This window comes from Ambystoma mexicanum, chromosome 3q, assembly GCF_040938575.1.
Source record: "Ambystoma mexicanum isolate Mex_15411 chromosome 3q, UKY_AmexF1_1, whole genome shotgun sequence".
Classification (NCBI taxonomy): Eukaryota; Metazoa; Chordata; class Amphibia; order Caudata; family Ambystomatidae; genus Ambystoma; species Ambystoma mexicanum.
In genome coordinates, this window is record NC_090926.1 from 1,269,374,487 (window position 1) to 1,269,401,296 (window position 26,810).

The 26,810-nt window shown below is 47.7% G+C and overlaps 1 protein-coding gene across 18 annotated transcripts in view; it reads right to left on the minus strand.

The window, feature by feature from the left end:
- The window catches only part of CACNA1A (calcium voltage-gated channel subunit alpha1 A), a 2,932,691-nt gene that overhangs the window by 674,788 nt on the left and 2,231,093 nt on the right, over positions 1-26,810 (minus strand). For all 18 annotated transcript variants that reach the window (XM_069604327.1, XM_069604317.1, XM_069604315.1 and 15 more), the window contains 2 exons: positions 14,057-14,173; positions 12,026-12,091 (listed from right to left, as the gene is read on the minus strand). In XM_069604327.1, the coding sequence (XP_069460428.1) occupies positions 12,026-12,091; positions 14,057-14,173 (183 nt within the window). The remainder of the gene's footprint in view (positions 1-12,025; positions 12,092-14,056; positions 14,174-26,810) is intronic.

The window sequence follows — 26,810 nt, forward strand, 5'->3', positions numbered from 1 at the left end:
GAAACAAATGTTTATGTCACCCGCATGCATAAATTGATTTTTTAGAGGGCGCCTGAGCTGAAAGGAGCACATCGAGGACATTGTCCAAAAAGTCCCACTAGTTGTATCTCTGCCTCTCAGTAGCCAAGCATAAAGGTTCAGGATGCTGAGGTTTGGATGGAGGACCCACACCTCCGATTGGGAGAGCAAGTCTATTCTCCTCGGAAGGTGCCAGGGAGGGCAGATGGACATGTCCAGCAACTCTGGAGATCACGTTCTGGGGCGATCAGGATCACCATGGTTCCGAACAGGCGCAATCTCCTGATAACCAGTGGAATGACAGGAATCGGCGGGAACGCATAAGAGTCATCGATAGCTCCCTGATGAGGACATTTCCTGCAGCAAAACAACTCACACTTCCTGTTGGTACTGGAGGCAAGTTCCATTTGAGGAGTTCCCCAAAAAGACGATCTCCTCCAGAACTTCATGACTAGGCCAAAGTCTGTCTGCTCAAGGCATCCGCTGTGATATTCTCTCGTCGGGCCCAATGATCAACAGTCAGAGAGACACTTTTCTCCAGAACCACAGTCTCACTGATTCTCTGCACAGAGGCAAGGACCTCATGCCACCTTGTTTATTGAGGTACTGCATGGTCACTGTGCTGTCTGTCAGGATCAGCACAGTCTTATACTTCACAGAGCAGGGGAAAGCAACCAGGGCCAGTCAGATCACCCTCAACACCAGCAAGTTAATGTGCTCTCAAAACCCAGTGGGAGACCACAGTCCACTCACTGTCAGGTCTGACAGGTGAGAGCCCCAGTCAGTCAGAGATGCGGCCATGACCACAGTCACCTGGAGCCAAGGTTAATGAAACAACACGCCTCTCCGCAAGTGGTCCTGCACGGCCCACCACGTGAGATCCTTGGCCACCTGGCTTGAGACCTGCAGAATGTCCGACATGTGGCCTTGTTACTGCGAACATTGGTGACAGAGATGCCACTGAAGTGATCTCATGCGCAGGTTCGCCTCAGTACCACTAGGATGCAGAAGGCTATGGACCTCATTACACGGTAGGCGGTAGCCATGGCGCCATCGGCGGCATGGCTACCCCCTTACCGCATTCAGGGTCTGTGTTCCCGGAATGGGGACTCACCAGGTCATTCCGACCTTGGCGGGACCGGTAAGTCCGCATTCCGGGAACCATTCCTCATTCCCATTTGAGCCCCCATTGGGCTCAATAGGAATGGGGTAGGAGCTAATGACGGTACCGCAATTTGCGGTACCGTTATTAGCTCTGAAGTACCTTAGCGGGTCCCTTCCATAACGTCTGGAAAAACCAGGCATTAGGGGAGGGACCCGCTAAGGGACCTCGTAGTAGGGCGGTAAGGGATTACCGGCACCGGTGCCCTTACCGGTGCCGGTAATCCCTTACCACCTACCGTGTAATGAGGCCCTATAAGGCCCAGAAGCTGAGTCACAGAATTGTTCCTGTGATTGGAGGACATTGACTATTCGAAAGATATTCGCCAGTAGCCAAGACTGCCCCAATGAATTGGAGAGACTGGGACTACAGAACCTGAGAATTCTTTGAAGCTTAGAGAAAAGCCCACTACCACTGCCAGCAGCTTGGTGAAAACCTTGGGTGCTGATGAAAGATTGAACAGAGGGATCTTGAACTTTTAATGTTGCTGGCTCACTACGGACCTCGGGTACTTCTTGTGCTTTATATGAATTGGCCCAATGTAAGTAGACGTCCTGAAGATCCAGGGAAAACAATCAGTTCTGCGAATAGAGGGCTCGCAGGAATTAGGCTAGAGTAACCATCTTGAACTTGTCCTTGAGTAAGAACAAGTTCAGCAGCCGCAGATCCAGGATGGGGCGCAAGCCTCCGTCCTTCTTTGGCACTAGAAAATAAGTGGAGTACCACCACCTTCCTGGTTCTGAGCACAGAATCAGTTTGACTGTGCTTATCACCAGAAGTTGACGGAGAATGGGATGCAGAGACAAGTGAGTGGCCAGAGGACCGTGGGCAGGTGGGCGCTGGAAAAAACGGGAGGCAATAACCTTGGCAGATGACCTGTAAGGCCCAAGCTTCGGATGTGGTCTCTGACCATTCAAATTCAGTACCCTTCAAATCGAGAGGATGGTTCTCTGCCTTACAAATGAACCACGTCTTCTGCCACCATTGAATCCCACTTGCACCCAGATGGCCGTTTGCCTTTGCTTCATTTGCTATTTTGACTCTTTAAATGTAGTATGTTTAATCTGGAATTCGCTATTAGTGAACAAGCATAACTTTGGCGCTAGCAATGGTGTCGTCTTCGGCATCGAACTGCATCATGGACTCTGCAGGAATACGTCCCACTCCATAGGGACACTTGTATGTCTCAGATGAATGACATCTACGATGAGGAAGATGACCAGGTCTCTTTTGGGCTTGAACCAATGGGCTCTAGGGAGGCAAAAGACTTCCCAGAGGAATTTTACAGAGGAGGTGATGATGTGCTGGACCTGGCAGAGGACGGACCTGTAAGGGGCCAGCGGCGTAGACACTTCCCCGGTGTTGGACATCTTACCAGCTCCCACCCCAAGTAAATCTCAAGCCACCTTCCAGTGCCTGATGGCTAATGAGGTCGATACTCTGGGGCTCTTTGCTGCATCGAGGTCCAGAGTTCAATATGAACTCTCTGACCTTCTGGACGATGCCCCAAAGAAGGAAACCCTTCTGTCATTTAATGGGGTGGTAGAGGCCCCAGTATTGGAAGTGTGTGAAAAACCTGCATCTGTTTCTGCAGTGGACAGGGACCTGGCGAGAAAGCACCATCATGCTCCGTCGGACCCAGCTTTCCGTTCTGCCTATGCCTCAACCTGAATGCCTGGTGGTTCAGGCTGTGACAGCGAGCCTGCAGACTTCTTCCTTTCCGTCCCTTCCACTAGACCGGGAGAGTAAGAGGTTTTACGCGTGAGGCAAGAAAGTATTTGCGTCAGGCAGCCTAGCGCTATGGGCCATGAAAGCCTTTTGTGCCATGAAGAAATTCTCTTTTGGCTTCTGTTTGTCAGTAGCCAATGTAACTGAGAATGTCCCAGAGGGAGAGATGAGGGATGAGGTTCCGTCCTTGGTCTCAGATGGCAAGGAGGCAGCATGACAAATGCTGCAATCTGGAATGGACACTGCAGACTTGGTGAACAGGTCCATGGCCACAAGCACGGTGGTCAGTCGCCATTCTTGGCTATAGACAAACAAGTTACTTAACCCTGGTAACATTCTTTTGATTGGATGTTCCTCCCACGTATTCCTCATCTTATGATCATTATCCTTCCAGTTTCGCTGCTTCGGAATTTATTTTCGACAGCGGGCACTGTGTGCAGTCTCATCATGTCGATGTCCCTTGAGGGCCTCCATTCAACTGTCGAAATCATCATCAGTATAAATAGCTCATGCAACACATGTTGGCTTCAGTTCTGTTTTTCCCCCCTCATGTAGAGGAACTACCAGGTGTACCAGAGACCGTAGGCTCCAAGAAAGCATAAAGTATAAAGACACGTAAATTCTACTGTGGGTAGGCTGTGGAGACGATCAGAATGTTACCAGGGGTTAGTAACTTGTTCTTCGACTGGATTGTGTCCTCCCACATATTCCCCATCTTATGATAGACTGCCCCAAAGCAGTAATAATTTGGTGCTGGGAGTACGAATTATATTTTGTCTCAATTGTTATCATGGACTGACTGAAGGACTACTTTTCCAAATTGTCCTTCTTGAATGGAAGATGAATCCAGGCAGTAATGTTTCACAAACGTGTGAGCAGACGACCAAGTGGCCACCGCACAAATGTCTTTGAGTGGTACACCTCTATGAAGAGCAGCAGAGGTTGCCATGCCCCTTGTGGAATGTGCTCTCAATCCTTCCGGCGGGTCTTTGCCCGCTAACCTGTAATATTCCCCAATGGCCAGGAGGATCCATCTGGATAGGGTATGTTTTGTCACAGCTAAACCCAATGTATGGCCTGTATAGCCAATGAATAATTGATCAGTTTGACGAAGTTTTTCTATTCTTGATATATAAAAGCTGAGAACCCTTTTTGGGTCTAGCCTCTGTAATCTTTCCTCCTCCTTTCAAGGATGACGAGGTGTTGGCAAAATTATGTTTTGCGACAAGTGGAAGACGGAGACTAATTTAGGTAGAAAAGAAGGTTTCACCCTGGGAACAACTTTGTCTTTATGGAAAACAGAATGTGGGGTTTACAGGAAAGTGCTTGCAACTCGCTTACCCTGCAGGTTGACATTATTGCTGTTAGCAAAACAGTTTTCAAGGTTAACAGTCTTAATGGGCATGAGTGTATTGGCTAAAAAGGAATGCATGTTAGAAATCTTAACACCAGGATAAGATGCAAACAGGGACTTTGAATGGAACTGGTGGAAATACATTATTAAGACCCTTCAGGAATTGAACAATCTGAGGGATTGTAAAATATGAATCTTCCTCTGACGAGCGCTTGAAAATAGATAGCGACGCCAGGTAACCCTTAATTGTTCCAATCTGGAGCCCCAGATTCGTCAAATGTAACAAAAAAGAAAGCACCATAAGGGATCCACATTCTTATCTCTGCACCAACTGCTGAACTTGATCCAACGGCCGCGGTACAAAGAATCCATTGCTAGCCTTCTGGCCGAAAGCAAGATCTCCATTGCGTCATCCGGGAGGTTCCAATCTTTGTATCTCAACCTCTCAGAAACCATGCGTGAAGGTTAAGAGTCTTGACCTCTGGATGGAGAACCAGACCCTCCTATCGTGAGAGAAGGACCTCTCTTTGTGGAAGATGCACTGGAGGGCAGATTGACATGTCCAGAAGGTATGGGTACCATTTCCTCCTGGCCCAATCCGGGGCAATTAGGATCATGGATTTCTTGAACTGCTTCTCTGCACAATGGAAGTGACCCTAAGCCTCCTCTCTTGCTGAGGTAGTAAATGGCCACTGTGTTGTCCGTCATTTTCAGGACATTCTTTCCCCATACAGATGGCAAAAAGGCTTTCATCGCTTGTCTGATTGCCCCCAACTCCAAAAGGTTGATGTGTAGTTTGGACTCCGATGGAGATCAACGACTTCTGATTGTCAGCTTGTTGCCGTGGGCTCCCCACCCCGTGAGTGAGGCATCCGTCACTACAGTTATCTCTGGCCATGGCTGCCAAAAAGATTCTCCCTTGAGAATGTTGACCTTGCAAGACCACCACAGAAGGTCCTGAGTGACTCTGCTCGGAACTTACAGGTGGTCTGACTTTCTGCCTGAGAATTGGGACCATTGAGTCCTGAGAGCCCATTGAAGGGATCTCATTCTCAGGTGGGCCTCTGGCACTAGGAAAATTCAAGATGTCATGAGACCGGGCCACCTCAAGGCCGGAAGACGCTGGGAGCTCTGGAATGTGGTGACCATCTGCAAAATATGTTGAACTCTCACCTCGGGTGGTGACACTTTCCCCGAGGAAGCATCCAGGACTGCCCCAATAAATTGGAGTCTTTGAGATGGTATAATGTGGGACTATTTGTAATTGAGGGAGAAGCCCAGTTTGTGGAGAGAGTGGTAGGTTATGCTGAGATGTTCCCGGGCTTGTGCGGGTGAACCGGCCCTGATCAGCCAACTGTCCAGTTAGGGGTAGACATGAATCTCCCTTCTCCTGAGACTCGCTGCCATTCATTTGGTGAAAGCCCTTGGGCGGACGTCAGCCGAATGGCAGAACTCGAAACTGATGAGAACCGCCAACCTCAGGTACTTTCTGTGCTTTTGATGGATAGGCACATGAAAGTAAGCATCCTGGAGGTCCAATGACACCATCCAGTCTGAAGTTGGGGAGCCTGGAGGATCTGGGAAAGAGTAACCATCTTGAACTTGTCTTTCCTGAGGAACCTGTTCAAGTTTCTTAAGTCCAAGATGGGTCTCAATACTCATTCCTTCTTGGGAACTAGAAAGTAAGGGGAGTACCAACCCTTGTTTTTCACCTCAGGTAAAGGTTCTATGGCACCTTTCTGTAGCAGGGTCAAAATGTCCAGCACAAGGAGCGGATCTGGAATTTTGCAAGAGTTGTTCCCGGTGGATGATCCTGAGGCCTTTTTTGAAAAGGAAGGCAGTAACCTTTCAGTGCCCAAGCATCTGAAGTAATGCCCCGCCATTCTTTCAGATGCTGAGAAAGTCTGCCTCCCACTGGAGTCTTGTGAGTCAAGACCTCAGAGTGGTTTTGAGGTGGCTGAAGGTTAAACTGCTGCTGCTGGTGCTGACTTAGCACCTCTCCTTCGTCCACCACAAGGGAATCTTCTCTGACCTCTTTGACTGACTTGTCCTCTTCCTCTTCCAACTGAGGAGTAGAATTGAAAGGACTTACCCCTCCAAGATGATGAACTAGAGTAGGAGTGTTGAGGCTAACTAATGGCGACACTAAGAGATTTAGCCGCTGCTTTCGAGGTCTGCAGCTTTTCCAAACTTTTATCAGCCTTGCTGCCAAACAGCCTCGAGCTGTCTAAGGCATTTTGAGGAGTCATGTTATGTTATGTTACCTGAACTTGTAAAGCGCACGGTCGCCCTAGGGCATCATGGCGCTGGTGAGGAAGCTATCAAACAGGAAGCACAGTAATAGTCAGAGAGCTAAAATAAAGTAGTTTTCAGGGCTTTCCTGAAAGCCAGATGGTTGGAGATAGACTTGAGTGGCAGTGGGAGGGTGTTCCACAGCCTTGCCGCAGCAATGGAAAAGGCTCTGCCACCGAGTCTTTCCCGGTTATACTTAGGAACCACCAAGAGATTGGTGTTCAGGGAACGAAGGTTGCGTTCCGGGATATAACGGACAAATTGGTTTGAAGAAACTCAGCACCTAGGCCCTGGATTGCTCGGTGGACAATACACAGTGACTTGAACTTAACTCGCTGGGCCACTGGGAGCCAGTGGAGTTGACGAAGCACTGGCGAGATATGAGCTCCATAGGGGGAACCTGTGGCTAGTCTAGCTACCAGGTTCTGTATACGTTGGAGACGTTGGAGAAGGCCCGTCGGCTGAGCGAGGTATAAGGAATTACAATAGTCCAACCGTGAGAGGACTAATGCAGCTACCACAGGAGGGCGCATAGCCTCTGGGATCATAGGAAGGACCCTTTTAAGTATCCTAATCTGGTGGTGGGCGGATTGGCAGACCGTAGAGACCTGATTTGTCATGGACAGGGAGGTGGAAAGAATGACTCCTAAGTTTTTTACTTTGTCCACTGGACAGGGCAAGGGGCCCAGTGAGGTAGGCCAAAAAGCAGGGGTCCATAATGACGGGCAGGGAGGGCAACCCACCAACATCACCTCAGTCTTGTCGCCATTAAGCTTGAGCCAATTTTGGTCCATCCAGACACCGACTGATGTCAAGCAGTCATGAAGAGAAGCTGAGACCTTGATATGATCCTGATCCAAACGGATCAGGATTTGGGTATCATCCGCGTAGGAATAGCAATTAAGTCCATACGAGCGGATAAGGCAGACCAGCGCCCATATGTAGATATTGAATAGGATAGGAGAAAGAGAGGATCCCTGGGGGACACCACAGGTGAGGGCACAAGGGACAGAGAGAAAAGGGGGCATAGCAAGGGTCTGAGTGCGGTCTGCAAGAAAAGAGGTGAACCAAGCCAGGACTGATCCAGAGATCCCGATTTGTGCTAGACGTGAGAGAAGAATAGGATGGTCCACCGTATCAAATGCGGCGGACAGATCCAGCAGAATCAAAGCTCCAACACCACCTGCGTCCGCGAGTCTGGACATGTCATCTTGCACTGAGACAAGCACACTCTCTGTTCCTCTTCCTGGCCTAAAACCTGCCTGGGCAGGATTAAAGATCTTAGAAGATTCCAGAAAGGAGGAGAGAAGGGGCGTGACCAGAGATTCCAAGAGTTTAGACAAGAACGGGAGCAGGGATATGGGGCGAAAATTAGAGGGGATAGTAGGATCAAGAGACGGCTTCTTAAGCAGGGGAATAACCCTAGCAGATTTAAGTTCCGGCGGAACCAGACCAGACTGGCATGATTGCACATCGGGTGCAAATCTGGACTTCCTCAACCACGCAAATCTGTGCAACATGTTGCTAGTTGCCATGGATCTGCTGATGCTGTCTGCAGTATCCAGAGATCTGACTGGGGGCATTCACACATTGCCTCCTTGCCATCCTTGATGATAGCCAGGAAGCCGTCTCTTTCTTCACCTTTCGGAATGTGGTCAGCCGCCATATCTATGCAGTCCCACAGGGTAAACGTAAACTTTGACAAGGCACAAGTTGTGTTAGTTGATTTTAAAGCCATATTACCAGCAGTAAATATTTTTCTCACCCAGGCATCCACTCCACTCTCTTATCATCCCAATCAGGAGTAATAGAAGGGTATGCTGATTCCTTGGTCTATGTAGCAGCTTGAACCAACAAACATTCTTGTGTTGGGTGTTTGTTAAGTACTCTGGCTCACTGCTGGATGGCCAATATTTCTTTGCAAAATGTTTATTTACTGCAGACGCAGTCTCTGGTGGCTCCCAATTTGTTAAGACCCCTTTTTTGTAGAGCAATGTGAAAAGGCAAAATTGGATCTCTTTGGGGATCCTGATCCAAAGAAACTTGTAGGTCATCCGGCTCTAAAGAAGGTGTAGGCCTTCTCCAACCTAAACATTCTGCTACCTTGCTCATTAGCTTCCTATATGGGGAGTCAGCGTGGTCAGTAGGATGTGGCTTACCAAATTCCAGTTCTGGAGAGTTATCTATACCACTGGCTGATTGTAGGTTATCATACAAGTCTTTTAACCTAGACTCTTCTGAAATCAACTCCTCTGGCACATTAGGGGTGCCATATTGTAACCCAAATGGCAGTGTTTATCAGCTGTAGGCTCATTGTCTTAATAGATTGAGGTTAAAGAATTTAATAGGTCTTTCTCTAATTGGCTTCAACAACGTCGAAGAAATCGTCGACAACGACTTCGAAGTTGGAGCGAATTTTGTCAGGGTCGACTTTGACACTGCTGTCGACGTTCCGACGCCGATGGCATTAGCGGGGGCATCGGAGTTGTCAACTTTGTAATGCTTTTCCGAAGGAACCCTAGATGGACTGGATTCCTGACTTGTCCAATCCCTCAACGAGTTCTCGTCGGATCGAGATTTTATTCAATGCAGTTCCGGCATATGGCTCGGTTTCGTAAATCATAATGATTTCATCTTCGACCATCTTGATGCAGATCAACAGGGGCATGGGATTTCTCTGCTTGTCCTTCGAGGGGTTTGGGCCGCATTCTAGAATATGTTAAGCATCTCTTTACGAAATGCATCCCATTTAGCTGGGGAGACCGACTTAGTTGGACATTTGATAATCTCGGCCAAGGAATCACTATAGGTCGTAGGTGACCTGTGACGCTGTTTCTTGGCCTTCTTCGAAGAAGACAAATAATGGTGCGATCGACTTCTCGATCTCAATCTTTTCGATCTTTTTGGTCGAGGAGAATCTCTCGACTCATCAGATTTTCTTTTTGAGCTCTTTGAAGGAGACTTCGATGGCAACCTCCCCACCGCCAATTTACCTTTACGCTCCCTCAGAGCCTCTTCGGTCATCGCCTGACAGGAGTTACAGTCAGAGGTACGCAGTGACCGGTACTAAGACACCACAGACATACATGGTGGGGGTTGTTGATCTACATCTTCGATCTACAGCCTTGGCACTTCTTGAAGGCTGTCTTAGGCATTGATGGAGCCGACGGGGAAGACGTTTTTGTTGATCAAAAATAGCTGACAAAGTTTACTGATGAACCGAAGCATGCCGTAATTCTTCAAAGAGTTAGCTCGGAAAAACACAACTAAAGCCAACGGGCGCTCCCGGTGCTATTTATACTGATGATGACATTGACGAAGCAGCGTAGCTGGAAGGATAATTATCAAAAGATGAGGAATACGGGACGGGACCATTTTCTGCACCCATGTAAAGGCTTTTGGCATTGAGGAAGGCTTCGAGGATGAAAGGATGTCGTAGACATCAGCCTCATGCTGGACAACCAATGGCGGTTCTCGGGGCTTTGTCGGCATCGAGCCCAAAGGCTTGGTCGACGTCAATGGAGTCGACAGACTGGCAAGCGTGGGATTGAGAGCACTGACTGCCGCTTTCCCTGGCAGAGCTTGCTGGTGAGGGGGGGGGGCTGGAACACACCTACAGAAGCTTGTAGTTTAAACATTTCCAGCATTTGCATTTTAAAACTTTCTCATTCTACCCGACTGGTCGGCCCCGCCAGGGGCTTACCTCGTTCCGACGACGAGCTGTACTCTCGTCGATGATGGTGTCACTGCTACTTCTTTCGCGAAGAAGACATAGAATAATGGCTTCTTGAATGGGACTGCTTCTTTTTGTATGATGCTTTTCATTCCTGTTTTTGGGGGTGTGCTCCTCCATCTCAGCCTCGGAAGACCGGAGGAGTGACCGCGTCAGAGATTTTGTGGACGGTTTGCCCAATGCCAGTTTCCCAGCCCTCTCATGCAGGGATTTCAGCTGCATTTTCGAGCATGACGCACAGGCCTTTGTGTCGTGATTCGCACCCAAGCTCCAAAGACAAACGTTGTGGGAATCGGTCAACGTCATTTTGACCTTACAATAAGTGCACCTCTTGAAGCCTGAAATCTGCTGAGTTGACATTGCGGTCGAGGTTTTCTGAAGAAAAAGAGTCAATTTATGACAATAAAATGTTGAGTGAAGCTCGAGACTGTGTACTTGATGCAGCGTGCAAGCATGCAAAAAAAGTAACTAAAGCATGGGGCATAGTGACGTGCTATATATAGGACTCCTGACGCCACGTACGGAGCCGACAATCAACCGCCGAGTCGAGGTCCACTATGCCCCGTGTCAAAAAAGTTTCTGAACAGCAGAGCTGGATGAGGATATCCATCAAGAAGAGGAATCTGCGGAAGAAAAGCAATCCATTAAAATACAACGCCTGACGTCACATCCTGAACCGACGATTGAGCTCTGTGCAAGACGGATCAATGGTCAAGTTGATGTCTACTACGCCCCCTTTCGAGAACGTTTCCCAGCAGTAGAGATGGACGAGGATATCTTTCAAGATGAGGAATCTAAGGGAGAAAAGCAATCCATTGAATTACCTTTTTCTTGTGGATAAAGGTACAAAGTTTTGCTGCCCGCTCCCGAAAGACATTAGAGTGCATGAATTGACACGATCCACAGTCCTGGGTGTCTTGATTCTACCAAGGCAGTATAAACAGATCCTATGCCGGTCAGATACTGGTATTTGCCTGCTGCAGTTTCGCACAGGGCTTCAAGCCTGAGGCCTTTGCCTGGTTGGGCATGTCAATGAAATGAACAATGAGTGTATTTCCAAAGTCAACAGAGTGCGCAGAAAAAAGGAACTGAGGTCACAGAGCATGGCACTTTTGTATTTATTGGCCCTAATGGGAGTGGCACGCATATAGGCGTTGGGCGTAGCCTATGCGAAGCTGCGCTGCACCGCCTGGTGCCAGAAAAGCATCCAATGATCAGCTGTGCTGGGATACAAATATCATAGATAAGCAATCCACGGAAGAAAGGAATCGATTAGAACTGGGAAATATAAGTATTACAACTACAACATAAAAGAAATAGGAAGCTTTTGCACGCGTTATTTTGAAAGGAAATGTTAGTGGACAATAGGTCCTATATGTACAGGAAATCATTTGCCTTAAGTATTGAGAAGTGCAAAATGAAAGGAACTTTCAGTACTTGAAAACATATATCAAACGTGCAAATAACAGAGCTGGTGAGAACATGTAAATGTTTCTTACATACACATACATTAGCCAATCATCAGTTAATGATCAGCTATTCCTTTACTATTTTTTTCAATGTACCATGTGCTCCTGAAAAAAAGACCATTGGGCCTCCGCTACTTGGGATAGGGATTCATGACCATGTTAACAATTATCTAGGATTGAGTGCTACCAGTGGCAGGAGCGAAACACTGCATTTTAGATGGGTGGGAGCACATGAAAAGCAAGCTGTTGCCTAGCACCCAAACACATACCTGCATGCCGATGATGGCATAGATGAAGAAGAGCATGGCAATCAGGAGGCAAACGTAGGGCAGGGCCTGGAAAAGGAAGGTGAGAGCATTACAATTAATTTACAGAAGAAAAACCAATCTATGGGCTTAGAATGGCTGTGGCCATTCTCTAACAGAACCGAAGATACAAATCGATAAACCTATCAGATTTATCGCACACCAGAGGGCCAATACAACGTCTGGGTGATGCTTAGGTAGCCCATATCTAGTTAATATCTGCTATATGGGTAGGTTAATCTATCACTTAAGAAAATCCATTTTGAATCTATACAAGAGTTCATAATATGCAACTATTCACCACAGACACTTACCCAGTGCCTGGCAGCCATTCTACTGTAGGTGGGTGTGGAGAACCTAATAGAGCTACACACACACACACACACACACACACACACACACACACACACACACACACTGGAGGTGCTTCATTAGGAAGGGGTCCATCTCTGAGTTCAGAAAATATGCATACATGTACCAATTTCACTTAAATCCCTAAATATGTGCAGATAGCTTTGGTATTGGGAAATTAATCCTTGATGATGCTACTTTTCCTTTCATATGCACTGTTTTCAAAGATATGAACACATGTTAAATGCTTCATACAACAAACTACTGCTAAACAATGGTTCCAAGCCTCCTCTGATGAAGACTAGGGCCCTTATGAGTTAGTGGTAACAGTAAAACAGGATGTAGTTTCACATACTGCCTGTTTTATCAATATGACTGCTTCTGGGTTTATAAACAAATAAGCAAGAATGCCACCTTCCTGTGTATGGCAATATTATATCTGCAAATGCTGGTGGCAATAGTGCAGCCTTATTAGCACATCAGTTAATGCCACCATTCCCCCACTTAAATCCTATGGGACTTCATAATGGAGAATAAAACAAACTCTAATTAGGCAGCGATGCCAAAGTTACCATTAATGGTGCATGTCATTCTGTTTGGTGGTATTAGCAGTAGTATTACCACCAAACACATAATGTGGACCTTTATCACTCTTGCAACAATGAATAAAAACAGTGCACTGTTCCTTGATGCATAGACTACTAGTCTTGCCTGAGGCTATGGGCTTCCAGCATTATACCAGTTTTTACTTCTTACCTTCCTACTTAAATCATTTTGGGGAGTTGTTCAAGGATTCCTGGGAACCTGTGTAGTTTGTTCAGGGGCTTGAATCTGTAATGGGTTCAAGGAGTCCAGGGAACCTCTGTAGTGTGCCTAGAGGCAACAATCTATAAGTGGTCCCAAGAAACCTAGGGTCCTGTGTGGTGTGCCTAGAGTCAACAATCTATAAGTGGTCCAAAGAAACATAGGATCCTGTGTAGTGTGTTTGGAGGCAACAATCTAAAAGAAATAACTTTTGTGGGCAACGGGAGATGTCATAAAATTCAGGAATAGTTGAGCTAGGAAATGTGAAGGTACTCTATATTGAAACTGTTGCCCATCTCCTTCACACTAGACTCTGACTCCTCCACACTGGAAACCACTGTGTCTCTAGTTGATACATTCTGGTACACCCCTTTGATAGCAATCTCTGTATCAGATGTCTTTGGAGAGGATTCCCCAGAAGCTGACTCTCCTGTGGTGGACGCTCTTGTGGGCGACAGTCTCTGTGGCACTGGCCCATGAGGAATAGAGCCCTTCAAGGGGCAACCATGTGACAGTCATCCCTGCAGCAGCTATACCAGTGAGAGTCATATCATGTGGAAGATGATCTCTGTGGCAGAAACTGTTGCGGTGGACCACTCTAAAGGAGGCACCCTGGATACAGCAGAAGATGTTCCTATGGCAGACACCACTTTGACAAATGTCTCTGCAACAGACACATCCACAGCAACAGCTCTGTGACTCTAGATGGGACACACATCACTGTAATTGAGATTCCTGTGCCAGAAGTCCCTGTTTAGACACCCCAGTGGTAGATGGCCCTTAGGAAGACGCCCTCCTCCACCCTTTGCAGCTATGCCACTGGCCACCAGCCAGGGATACCTTGAAGGACTGAACAAAGGTCCAGAGAAGGATGCGGATGGTGTAGCCCTGGCGCAGCAGTTTGATGAGGCGGGCTGCCCGGAAGAGCCGAAGGAAACTCAAGTTGATGAAATTGTTCTATGGAAACCCCCCCCATTGAAAAAGGAAAAAAAGACAGCTGTTAGTTTCCCTCACGGGAAGGTCAACAAACAAACAGGCACAGACAACTTTATTTAAATAATAAAAATGATAACAAAAATAAGTATATATAGTTACATATATAAAAGATATAAATAAAAGGAAAAAAACATAAGGAAAAACCAAAAATAAAGGAAAGCAAGTCCTATCCACCTACCGACCCCCTCCTCCCCCCAAAACAAAGAACAAAAGCTCAAATCGCATCGTCATCCAATCGGGGAAAAAAAAAGAAATATTTTGTGTTTTGTTTTTGTTTTATCCCAACAACCAAATGCACTGATGTTTTGACAAGCAGCAGGTGCAGTCACACAGTGGAGTCTCACTGCACATGTAATTCACACACCAGAAGACCAGCATGGACAGGCGTGTGTGTGTTACATGTGTATGTTATGACCTAGGCCAGAAATGACCGTCACACAGACTCAACAGGCGTCTCCCAGTCCCCGCCCACGACCCGGTTCCCACCCTGCTCCCTCAATCAAAAACAAAAGTACCAGCTTGGGACCTGATGTGCTTGCTTGCTTTCCTTTTTCCCCCGGTGGAGTCCGACGGGACGAAGAGGCGTGCCGTCCCCCATTGCTGTTTGGCAATTTTGCGACTGAGACCGATTCTGTTGAATTTGTGAGGGTTCATTTCCCACCCACCCAACGCCATCTCAGGGGACCTGTGACAGCTTCTGGGATCGGCTGAGCAGTGTGGGAGCGCACAAGGTGTCATTGGGGACCTCCAAACTACATGTTTATTCTACTGATGTATGGACTGAATGTTGGACTAGTGTAATACAAGCACTAATGTTGTGATGGAGGAGTTAAAGCTACATACTGAACAACCCCTTAAATTCATGGTAAGGAAGAGCCAGTTGTACCTCTGGAGAAACCCTCCATTCTGACAGCGTCTGTGCGGGATACTGTGATAACCAAGAGCTTTGCGAAGATGTACATCTGAACCAATACTCAGGTCTACAGGCTGTTGTCCTGGAGCCCATAACTAGGATGATGAATACAAACAGACATGCAAATGGACAACCCGCTTTCTGCCAGAGTGTGGTTCTGGATCACATAAAACAAATCAGACGTACAACTAAAACAACCCAAATCTGTCAGGGTGTTTTCCAGGAGCACATGATAAGGTCCAGCAATTCAGGAGCCATATTGTATTCTGTATAGCATGATTTAGATGAGCTGTGCAAATATTAGTCAACCCAGATGTATATACATTTCATCAACAATAGAGAATAAAAATATCTTCACAAAGCCTGAAAGGTGAGTACTGTACCACGACTATAATCCACACACCCTGGAGAGGCTAGTAAAGCGCCACAATCACACACCTTGGTGAACCCATACACGACTATATTCAAAGACCCTGAAGGGAGGACTATGATTACCCATAGCATAGATGCTTACATAAGGCATATAGTGAAGGTGGATACAATTAGTATTAGCTCCCAATGATCACTGAGCAGTATGGGTCTGACGAATATTTGCCCACCACAGTCTGGGAGGGGGTTAGGATATATGCAACCACCCAGGAGAGACATGCGACAGCTCACTCTGAATTTTCAAGTTTGCAGAAAAATGTCCAGGAAAAGATTGTCAAGAAATGCTGCCTAGGGTGAAAAATGATGGTCAAACTCGAAAGAGGCGTGTGTTTAATGTTTATTGGCTTGACAAATGTGTTTCCTATATGAACACCAGCATGAAAATACCATGCCCCGATAACACCCCTCAGACAATACTGGCTGGATTGTGAACTATGAGAAAGAGTGGCCTTCGGTCACTTTGACCAACACCCAGATGCATTAGGGATCAAAAGCAAGTGGCAGGTACAGGTAGTCTGATAATGTCGTCCAGAATGGCTCCCTGGCAGCCAATGCTGTGTGGTAATCTCAGATGTTGGGGATCCCCCATGACTGGCAATGCTGTGTACAATAGGGCACTAGCACAGAAAAAGGCCATTTCAGTGCTACTCCGTTGTATAGAATGTGGGGATAGGCGGTTTACTGGCTCTCCCAACCACTGCTCTTGAGTTTATTCCAGAAGTGTACACTGTCCCTTTAAGTAGGCGGAGCATAACATACTAACTCCAATAAAGCATGCAGGAGGAAGGCGCCACCTGAAGCAGGAGGGGAAAGAGTGCAGACAGAGGCAGAGATTTATCAGCCCTTGATTTGACTGAGAAATCGAGCTGTACCAGAGGAGAGAGGCATGCAGGAAACCAGCCACCTCCACCAAGAGAGAGGGACAGAAAGACAGACAGATGAAGGGGAAGAGTGAGACTGTGGCACCAACCTCCATGGGAAGAGGCAGACAGACAGGCCAGGGAGGAGGGATATAGACAATAGACACACCCACAGAAAGAGACAGGGAGCCTAGGGAGGAAGGGTAGAGACATGAGACAGCACCCATGAGATAGAACCTCCATGGAGTGAAAGAAAGACATGTTGGAAGAAGGTTGGGATGGGGCTGAATCCTCCACACAGACAGAGGAACAGAGAGATGAAAGAAGATGTGTAAAACACTGATTTCACTGAGAGAGAAAGAGTGTAGGAACAGGGGTAGTGGTAAGGGCTTTGAATGGAATGGAGTCAGTAGAGGAAGCGATGTGAGGAATAAACAGCAACATTAAGAGAATGCTAAAAATGTCAAAAGGGGGAAAGAAGTGAAACATAGAATGATAGATGCATTGAATGGGGCAAGAAAAGCACCCGGGAGTAACAGTGACATCATAGAAGCAGAGAAACCTGCCAATAAGTACTAGACATGGGAGTGGAATAGTGAGTGATGAAACAGCACTAGTAACCTTCATGGAGAGAAAGGCAGGTATGAATATGAAATGAAGTGTGATACAGAGCCACTTACTCACGAAGAAAGAGACAGACGTGGAAGAAAAGGAAGCAGGAGCACTGCCACAAACCCATTAAGAAAAAAGATATACAGAGAAGACAGGGAAAAGAGAGACCCTGGCAGCATGCCAGGAACGCATTCTTCAGTAGCTAGATGGCTCCCTCTTGGGGAATCCTGTGACACCTTCACCCCCTATCCCTGCAAGTAAGCCTGAGACAATCTATCCCCCAAGGGGTTTTTGCAGTTCCCCATGAAGGGGTATCATCTGGCCTGTCTTTTTCACATTTGACATTTCTAGCAGGCTTCTCCTTTCACTTCACTTCATGCTGGGGTGTAACTGAAACCACCACTTAATATAATGCTAAGCCTCTTTTCATGAAATTGCCCTGCTGTTGGACCAGTGTGCTCTAAATGTTAGGTCTGCTGCCCTATTCTGCTTCTCCTTGACTTCCTAGTATGTAGAAAATCCTAATGTTCCTAAGCAGGCTTCTCCACTGACATATGTCCTAAAACCCTATACTGTCTGGGACCTAGCCGTATTCATCCAATCCCTTTGGTGTCTGGGCATCACTTACTCTTGTCTTCCCCTATTCCTACTGGGCATGACACACTTTGGCATGGTTCTAGTAATTCCCAGATTCCCTCAGACAGAAACTTGCAGCATTTTGTATGTGTTCTATCTTTAGCATCTAGATCTGTCCTTCACAATACTGTCAGTCACCTGGTGCTCACCCCTCTCTTCATTAGTCTAATTATTCTGTTGCAGCATTTTAATTTGTGGAATTCCAAGTATGCCAGTGTTGCATTCTTTAACAAAAATCACTACAAGTCCTGTGGTTTCTACTGATCATGCCTTAGTCCTCGTGTAAGGATAGGACACTATTTTTAGTTAGTGTTAATAGGCATTGTGGGTACAGTACAGTACAGTACAGAACAAGCTCAGATATTCTTCTCTGTTAGTGATCTGGGCTGATCTAAACATGTCGGCCAGTAGTGATGGGCGCATGGCACTTCACTTCCCGTGGCGCGTTACTTCCCATTACATGTGGCAGTGTCCATGATGTACGACCTTCGATTTATTTATTGTCTCATGGTATGAGTTGGTTTGTTGCCGTTCCTTATTGCAACATTCTGTACAATGAGTCTGTTAGTTTCAATCAATCCAGTCTGACCTGGCCTGCGTTCTCTGATTCCTAATACCTTCATCTCTGTTCATCATAGATTTGAAGTCTCAATTGTGTACTGGTCATTCTTCAAGAGGGCCACTACAGATATAGGCTCTCACTGAAAGGACTACACATTACGATTCGGCTTCAATGTGTGGTGAGGACCCAGACAAAACAGCCTAACAAGAGACAAAGTGAGTGGCGAGACAGAGATTACTCAGACATGACAATCAACCTATGAGTAAAGGAAAAGAAGAGAAGCATGAGACACTGCCAGCAACGAATGGAGAAAGACAAAAAAAGGGAAGTATGCCACACTGGCAACAGCCATGAAGAGAGAGAGAGAGAGACAGTGAGAAAGGGAGAGGACAGAAAGGAAAGAGCGATTGTGAGAGTAGGACTAACACCTAGAATGTGAACAAGACAGAAGCGTTGTCTGCAGCATGAAACTGCACTACCAACCCCCAACACCAGGAATAGGCACATATTGGAGGAAAGAGGCATGAGACAGATACACCAGTTTCCACTATGTTAAAATGTGAAAGACAACAGTTGCGGAGATAGACAGGAAAATAGGCTGCAACAAAATCCATACAGACAGACAGGTATATCAGAGAGTGGTGAGGAAGCAAGGTAGCTCTTTAACTCCTACAGACATAAGACAGAAGGCGTAAGACAGGGGCACCAACCTCCACAAAGCGTCAGGCAAAGAATGGAGGGGGAAAGGCATGAGACAGAACCCCACCAGCCTCAATGGAGTGCTGGATGTGGAGGATGGAGCGAGGCATGACAAAACACCACCGCTCTTGATGAAGAGAAAGACAGAAAGCAGTGAGATATGAGGCAGCAACACCTAACTCTTCGGAGAGGAAGACGCAGTGCAGAAGAGGGAGGGCGTGACTGAGTGACAGACAAGAGGAAGACTGTATCTGAAGCCCCCACATTCCTCTCAAGAGATAAAAAGATAGATTTTGAATGATCCACATGACCCTTCTGTTGAATCCAGCAGTTGGCAAGAACGTCTGTGAAAAGAAACATCAGCTTGACACCCTGAGGTTGAGGCGTATTGAAGTAAAGGAAGGTCGTAGAGGATTAACCCTCTTCCCCCACCCCATCAGAGCTTGTCTGTAGCACATATTCTGTGAAAATAAACTCTTTCAAAAGTGTAGTTACCTTCCACCCGCAGCCTGATGCAATGGCATGACTGCCCCATATATTGGGCTCATGAGCTACGCTGGCACACGCAACACAGCATTCGGGGTCTGTCCACTGGGTCAGGATCTTTTCAGAAACCTGAGGCCAGAAAACTTGACAATTTATCCATTACCTAAGGCAGAGGACAGGAGCAGCACAGTTGTCACCGGACATGCGTACCAGCAGTACCAGTTGCCTCTTGCACAATGATAACCCGGCCATTCAATGAATTTGCCTCCAGTATCTCCTTGATTCTCTAACGCTTCTGTTGACTGCATATTCTCCTACAGCAACCCCTTTTTATCTTTATTTCATTTTAATAAGATTTTTGTAGTGCAGTAGATCACTTCACAGAGGCGGGTACGCACAGTCCATGGGAGCAATGATATCGAAGGGGATCATGATGTATGCTCCTCAAACTGTAAGCTAATTAAAGCAGCTCTGCCTTACGAGCCCTTCCGAATTTCAACTGGTCGGGCTCAGAGCGAAAATGGAGTGAGGATGAACAAATTACTTACCCTTGGTAATGTTCGTTCACTTGGTGTTCCTCCCACGGATTCCTCAGCTTAGATACATATTCGCCTGCTTTGCAGCTCTCGGAAAACCTTTTCCCAGCAGGGGGTGCCACATGCTCTGGTGTCGGTGGCCATCGAGTCGTGATCTTCATGACCGGATGTGACATAGATGCAGGAACAAATAGGACACTTGGCGCCCGTGACCTCAGTTGTCATTTTCTCCCCTTGCACAGCTGTATTAGAGATTATAGACAAAAGTAACTATTTAAGAGTTAAAGGAGAGTCATTGCATAATCGTTATTAGGGCGCTCCTTAACCATGGGGTAAGCTGGGAGGGCCATGAGGAATCCGTGGGAGGAACATCCAGTAGAAAGAACATTACCAGGGGTAAGTAATTTGTTCTTATAATGGATTGTATCCTCCCATGGATTCCTCATCTTAAATAGACTCCCATAGCAGTAAGACCTTATGGAGGAGGGAAGGAGCGAACTCCATGGAGATTATGCCACCAATTGTTGCTAAAATTAGACTCATTTGAGAATATTGTGTCCAGACATTAGTGTTATGTGTGTATGGAGGACCACGTCGCGGCCTAACATATATCCTTTACAGGTATCTGGTGGAGTGTGCCCTGTAGCCTTCAGGGATATCCTCGCCCACTCTGGTGTAGCATTCAGAAACACATAGCACTTTCATCTTGAGATGGTTTGCTTGGTTATTCCTTTGCCTGTTCTTGGGCCGGTATAAGCAATGAACAGTTTGTCTTCCAGTCTAAATCGGTTTGTCCTGGTGATGTACAAACTCAGAGCCCTATTGAGGTCGAGTCTATGCAGCCTTTCTTCCTCCTTGGATGGATGAGAAGGTGTATAGAAGGCTGGTAAACAAAATGTCTGCGACAGTTGAAGCTCTGATACGAGCTTCGGAAGGAATGAAGGACGTACTCTAAGAGTCACCTTGTCCTTGATAAAGACTGTAAAAGGCGGCTTACAGAACAGGGCCTGCAATTCGCTCACTCTTCTTGCCAAAGAAATAGCGATGTTACACCTCGCCCTCAGCCGCACCACGTTCCCCGGGTTCTGCCTCGTTGCTCTCGTATACGCAAGAACAATTGGGGAATTCCAGGTAACGCCAGAATAAGGGACAGGAAAGTGATCGCCCTTCATAAAGGGTTACGGCGCCGGCATGCGCCCTTCTTATCGCGCTGGCAGCTGCCGTGGAAAATTGCTACACGAACTACAATATCCAGAAAACCTGTTAAGAGTTGTAGTTCTCGGCGTTGAGATGGGAGCCTCATTTTCAAACGGTACGCCTCTTTGTTGTTACTTATTCCACAGCGGCATACAGAACGCTGCTTCTGTTTAAAGTTACAACCGGCATACTTTCCGAAGTGCTCCCTGTATCTTGAATTGTGAAGTCCTTGTTTTTCCCGTGTACCGACCCTGCCTGCACACGGACTCCTTCTTCTGAATCCTCGATTGAACTGTTTTCTGACCACCCGTGTACCAGACCCCTTGCCTGCTTCCTGAACTCTTGGACACTGATTCTGCTGCGTTTCTGACCGCCCGTGTACCAGACCCCTTGCCTGCTTCCTGGACTCTGGGATAGTAACTACTCCGGTAAGAACGACTCCAATTGGAATCCCATTTTCTGTGGATTTTGGCTTCATTCCTAAGTGCATCTTTTTGAACGCTTTGCTGTGGTGCACCATCCCGAAACCAGTGCAACCCTCGTTCCGCTCGGGGATAGCTGCCTTACTAACCTCCCTTTTTTTATTTTATACTTTCGTTGTTTCCCAGGACTCTTTACATCAATCCTATTTCCATCAGGGGTAAAGTATAGTTTTCTTGGTTTTCAATACTAAAGAGTTACACCTTTAACCATATACTAAAGCCTCTTTACTTTATAGGTTGCTCCGGTTCTTTTGGCTTAAGGGGAGATTAAACCAGGTACTACTGAAGGGGAATAGTTTTGGGAAAAGCAGATTGTTTAACTTGTTATTCTTTCCTTTACAGCCTGGGTTTGAGACGGTCTGTTCTCCCCGCTCTTTTGATCGATCGGTCCCCTTGTCTGTACAGTTCAGCAGGTGGTCATATCGGTTTAAAGAGTTCATTCCCTCACAGAGAGGAGGCTTGGGTGGAGGCTCCAACCCTTGCTCCTTCAAGCAACTCCCCAGCAATAGAGGTCCGACCTGTTTACGTACTCTCCATTCCGGTGAGTAACAAGCTACCATAAAGTCTCTTTTCCAAGTTAGCAGCCTCAGAGGACACAAATGTAACATCTCAAAAAGTGAATCCATGAGCAATGTTAACACCAAGTTCCCATGCCGGTACCACAAAGGGGGTCGGAGGGAAAGTGTTAGTCAGGCCTTTTACAAACTGAACCACCAAGAGCATCGAGAAGTCGGACCCTTGTTCTGGCGTGTACTTGAAGATAGAGAGCGCTGCTAAATAGACCTTAATGGTGGTGCCCTGAAGGCCCTGTCTTGCCAAATCCCTCGCAGGACAAAGCCGCAGTGTTGAGCGGCGCAGGTGCCCGACTATACATAGCGGGCTTCGCTACATCCACGCTTCTGTGCCTATAAGAACTGAGGTACGGATCCTCTGTGGCAAAGCCCTCGTAGGACAAAGCCGTGGTGTGGAGCAACACATGTGCGCAGGAGACGCTGCCTGACTATACATAGCACGCTTTGCTAGGTCCACGCTTCTGTGCCTATAAGAACCGAAGTACGGACCCTCTGCGTCAAAGCCCTTATAGTACAAGGCTGTGGTGTTGAGCGACGCAGGTGTTTGGAGGCGATGGGGTTGCGGCATAGACAGTGAGTGCATACGACCTCAACCTCCTGTCTGCGGCGCCAGGTAAGAAGGTGCGTGAAGAGTTAGCTTGCTACACTTCATGCATCCCCCTGACCGAGTGCCCCTTCCCACTCTTGCACATCCTTGTTTCCCCCGCGTCCTGCCCCCCCTGCCTATTTGCGCTCCCTTGCATCTTAGGCCGTGCGTGCTCCCTCTTACTTAGGTTGCATTCACTTCTTCGCATCTTAGGCTGTGGGCACACCCGCGCATCTCTAGCTTACGTGCACCCTCTCTTACTGTAGGTTGCATTCACTCCCTCGCAACTTAGGCTGTGCTCGCTCCAGCGCAGCTCTAGGCCGCGTGCTCCCCCCTCTCACTTTAGGTTGCATTGACTCCCTCGCAACTTAGGCTGCGTGCACTCCCTCGCAACTCGTGGTCATGTGCGCCCCCTGTTAACTGAGATTGCGTGCACTCTTTCTCTCTCTCTACTCGGCTGCATGCACCTCCCTCCTTTCTCCTGCCGCTGTGCTCCTGTGTCCCGCACGGGCCTTCTATACCCTCTTTCTAGCTCCTCCACCATATATTTTGTGTACTGTTTTTAACGTTTTTTGTTTCTACAGGGTTGTTTGCTTGCATTGTACTGCCTGCATTCCTGCTGTGTTCATCCATTACTCTAGGTTCCTGTGGTGACTGTTCTGTCCCTTGCTGTTTTTTACGTTTTTGTTTATCCAGGGTTGTTTGCTTATATTTTATTGCCTGCATTCCTGCTGTGTTCATCTTCACCTCTAGGTCTCTTGGTGATTGTTCCGTGCCTGCTTTTTTCTCCAGGGTTGTTTGCTTTATTTCTAGGTTCCTTTGGTGATTGTTCTGTTCCTTATCGTTTTCGTTCCCCAGGGTTGTTTGCTTACACTGTACTGCCTGCATTCCTGTGCGTTCATTCCTTACTTCTAGGTTCCTTTGGTGACTGACTTGTCCATGCTTTGCATCTGATTTTCTGACTGTGTTCTGTCCTCTGTTTGCCCCCCCTCCTTCCGCGTCCCACTCCCAGTATTCCCCCTTGCCTGCCTGCTTCCTATCGCTACTCCCCCTCCCTGCTTTGCTCCCTATCGCCTGTATACAACCCCCCTTCATCTCTGCACCCTCTAGGGTGCTCTCTGTCTCACCTTCCTTCTCTAACTGCTTTTCTTTCAACTATCATATCCCTCTCACTAGGTCTGGCAGGAAGAAGCTCAAGAGGGATATCCTGGTCTCCAACCCAGGCATCCCTATCGCTGATACCTACACCAGTACCAGTGCTTCCTCCAGACAGACCCTTACCGACATCCTTTTTGTTGTTCCCTCTCCAGGCCTATGGACATCCCATATGGTCTCTGTTCTCTCTCCTTTTTCTTCACCCATTAATGGTGGCACCCGGAGGAAGGCCCTCCTGAACCCCTTGCATTCCTCCAAGAGCATCATCAATGTTTACCTAAATGGCACTGTCTTGGTCCAAGGCCCTCAGGTCAACCTCCTCCTTTTTGATAGACGCTTCCCGCACCTTATCAACTTCCTTTCTTCTCCTGCTGTTCCTTCCTTCCCCTCTCTGGCTTCTATGCTGCCTCCTTCCTCTACGGATGCCTCTGCTGCTTCTCTGGCCACCCTGATGCCTTCTTCCTCCACCTCCCCTCTGGCACCCACCTCCTCCTCCCTGGCTACCTTGCCTTCTCCTCCTTCCTCCTCTGCCCATCATCGTGCACCTGCAACTCTTCTGCAGGGCGTACCTCTGACCTGTACCTCTCAACGGAAATCCTCAAAGGAGGTAACCTGCTCCAAATTGCTAATCTTAACTCTAGCTCAGCTGTCAAACACTCCGCTGACACCTGCCATTGCTTGGAAGAACTTGATTTGGATCTACTCGGCCTGACCAAGACTTGGTTCACGACCAGCTCTGTCACAAGCTTTGACACTCTCCTTCCTGATGGCTACAAGATCCTCTCCGAACCCAGAACCAACCATCCCGGTAAGGGTGTAGCCTTGATCTTCCTGGAGTGAATCCCTGCTTCTATCATTCCTATGCAGGACTACTCCTCTTTTGAATGCCTGGTCTGCAGGCTCTCTATCTCTCCGGGCCTTTCTCTCAATATGGCCATTATCTAGAGGCCGCCTGGCCAGGTTGCCCCTTCTTCTCTGAGTGGGCAGACTTCTCCTCCTCTCTCCTTGCCACTACCTCTCAACTCCTCCTCCTCCTCGGTGACCTTAACATCCACCTAGACACTACCTGCCCTTCTTCAGGACTCTTTTTGCAACTTTTGAGACTCTCCCTTTCTCTCTATTCTTCCCTCTTGCCCAAATTACTCTGCAGGGTACACCCTGGATGTAATGATCTCCTCAGGCCTCCCCCTCTCCAACGCTCGAACCACTCCTCTCTCCTGGAGTGATCACTTTGTGCTTTCCTCCCACCCCTCTCTCTCCACCCCTCAGGCCAAGCCGACCCCAGCCCTGCCACCTACCTTCTCGGTCATCTAACCCATGAAGCGTGTGTCTGTTGAGGGTTTTGCTGCTATCATCTCTCCTCCTTCTGCACCTTTGGCTGACTCACACCGTGACACAGCCCTTTCTAACCTTCATCTCTTTATCTCTAACACTATTGATGTACTTGCCCCTGTCATGAGGATCCGCTTGAAACCCAAATCCAAGTGCAACTCTTGGTACGACTCCGACCTCATCACCCCCAAACGCAAGTGCAAGGTGGGTGAGAGGAAGTGGAGGTCATCAGGCACACCCTCTGACAAACTGGCCTGCTGTCTGCTCCAAAAGCAATACAGACTCTCTGTCCTCGCCAGGAAGAGAGCCCACATCCAAGCCCACGTCTCTGCGGCATCTAACAGCTCGGCCAAACACTTCAAAATCTGCAAATAGCTGACCAATCCTGCTGCAGTCTCTACCTCTCCTGTTCCCTCCCCCTTCATAACTAAAACTCTGGATATCCTGTCCATCTTCTCTTCCTCTTCCTCCTCCCGCTCCTCCTCCACTCCTGGCCCACCTGTAGCCGTCCCTCCCCTTCCCTTCCTTTCCCTTGTTCACCTCTGATGATGTTTCAAGACAAGTCTGATCTATAAAAGTCTCATCAAAACAGGTTCTCCGCTGTCCATCCAGAGCCATCAAGGACCACATCGACACCCTTGCTCCAGCCTGGGCCGATTTCTACAATCACTCCTTTGCTACTGGAACCTTCCCCTCCCCTGTTAAGCACTCCCTTGTGCATCCCCTGATAAAGAAGCCCTCCGCTCATCCTTCCTCTCCAGCTAAATATCACCCGATCTCCATCACAGCCTTCCTGGGCAAACTCGTGAAAAAGCTGGCCATCTCCCAGCTTAATCTTCACACTGAATCTGTTGGTTGTCTCCACGACCACTAGTCTGGCTTCAGAGCTGCCAGAAGCACGGAAACTGCTCTTCTAAACACCCATGAAGATCAGCTCTCAAACTTTGATTCTAACCTTCCTTCGGTCCTCATTCTCCTAGATCTTTCTTCTGCCTTTGATACAGTCAACCATGCCATCCTGCTCAATCACCTCCATGATAACCTGGGTATCACTGATCAGGCCCTGGCTTGGCTGACCTCCTTTCTCATTGACCACCCCTCCCAGGTGCACCTGGGGTCTTTCTTCTCTTCTATCTCTCTCTTCACTTGTGGTGTTCCACAGGGGTCTAAGCTCTCTCCCTGGCTGATCAAATAATACCTGGCACCTTATGCCCGCCGCATCGCTTCCTTCTGCTCCAACTTTCAGTGTTATGCAGATGACACCTAGCTTTCCTTCAGGCTCCACTCAGCCTCCTCTTCTCCTTCACTCATTCCAAACTGTCTGCCCGCAATTCAGGAATGGTGTTCCGCCAATGATCTTTGCCTTAATGCCAGTAAGACTGAGAGCCTCCTCATCAGAACACCAGCTCCCTCCTTTCCTCTCTCTCTCTCTCTGGCCGCCCACTCTGGGCCCTCTTCCAGCTCCTACTTGTGAGGCTAAGAACCTTGAGGCTATGTTTAACTACACCCTCTCTTTTTCGTCTCACATCTCTGACATCTCT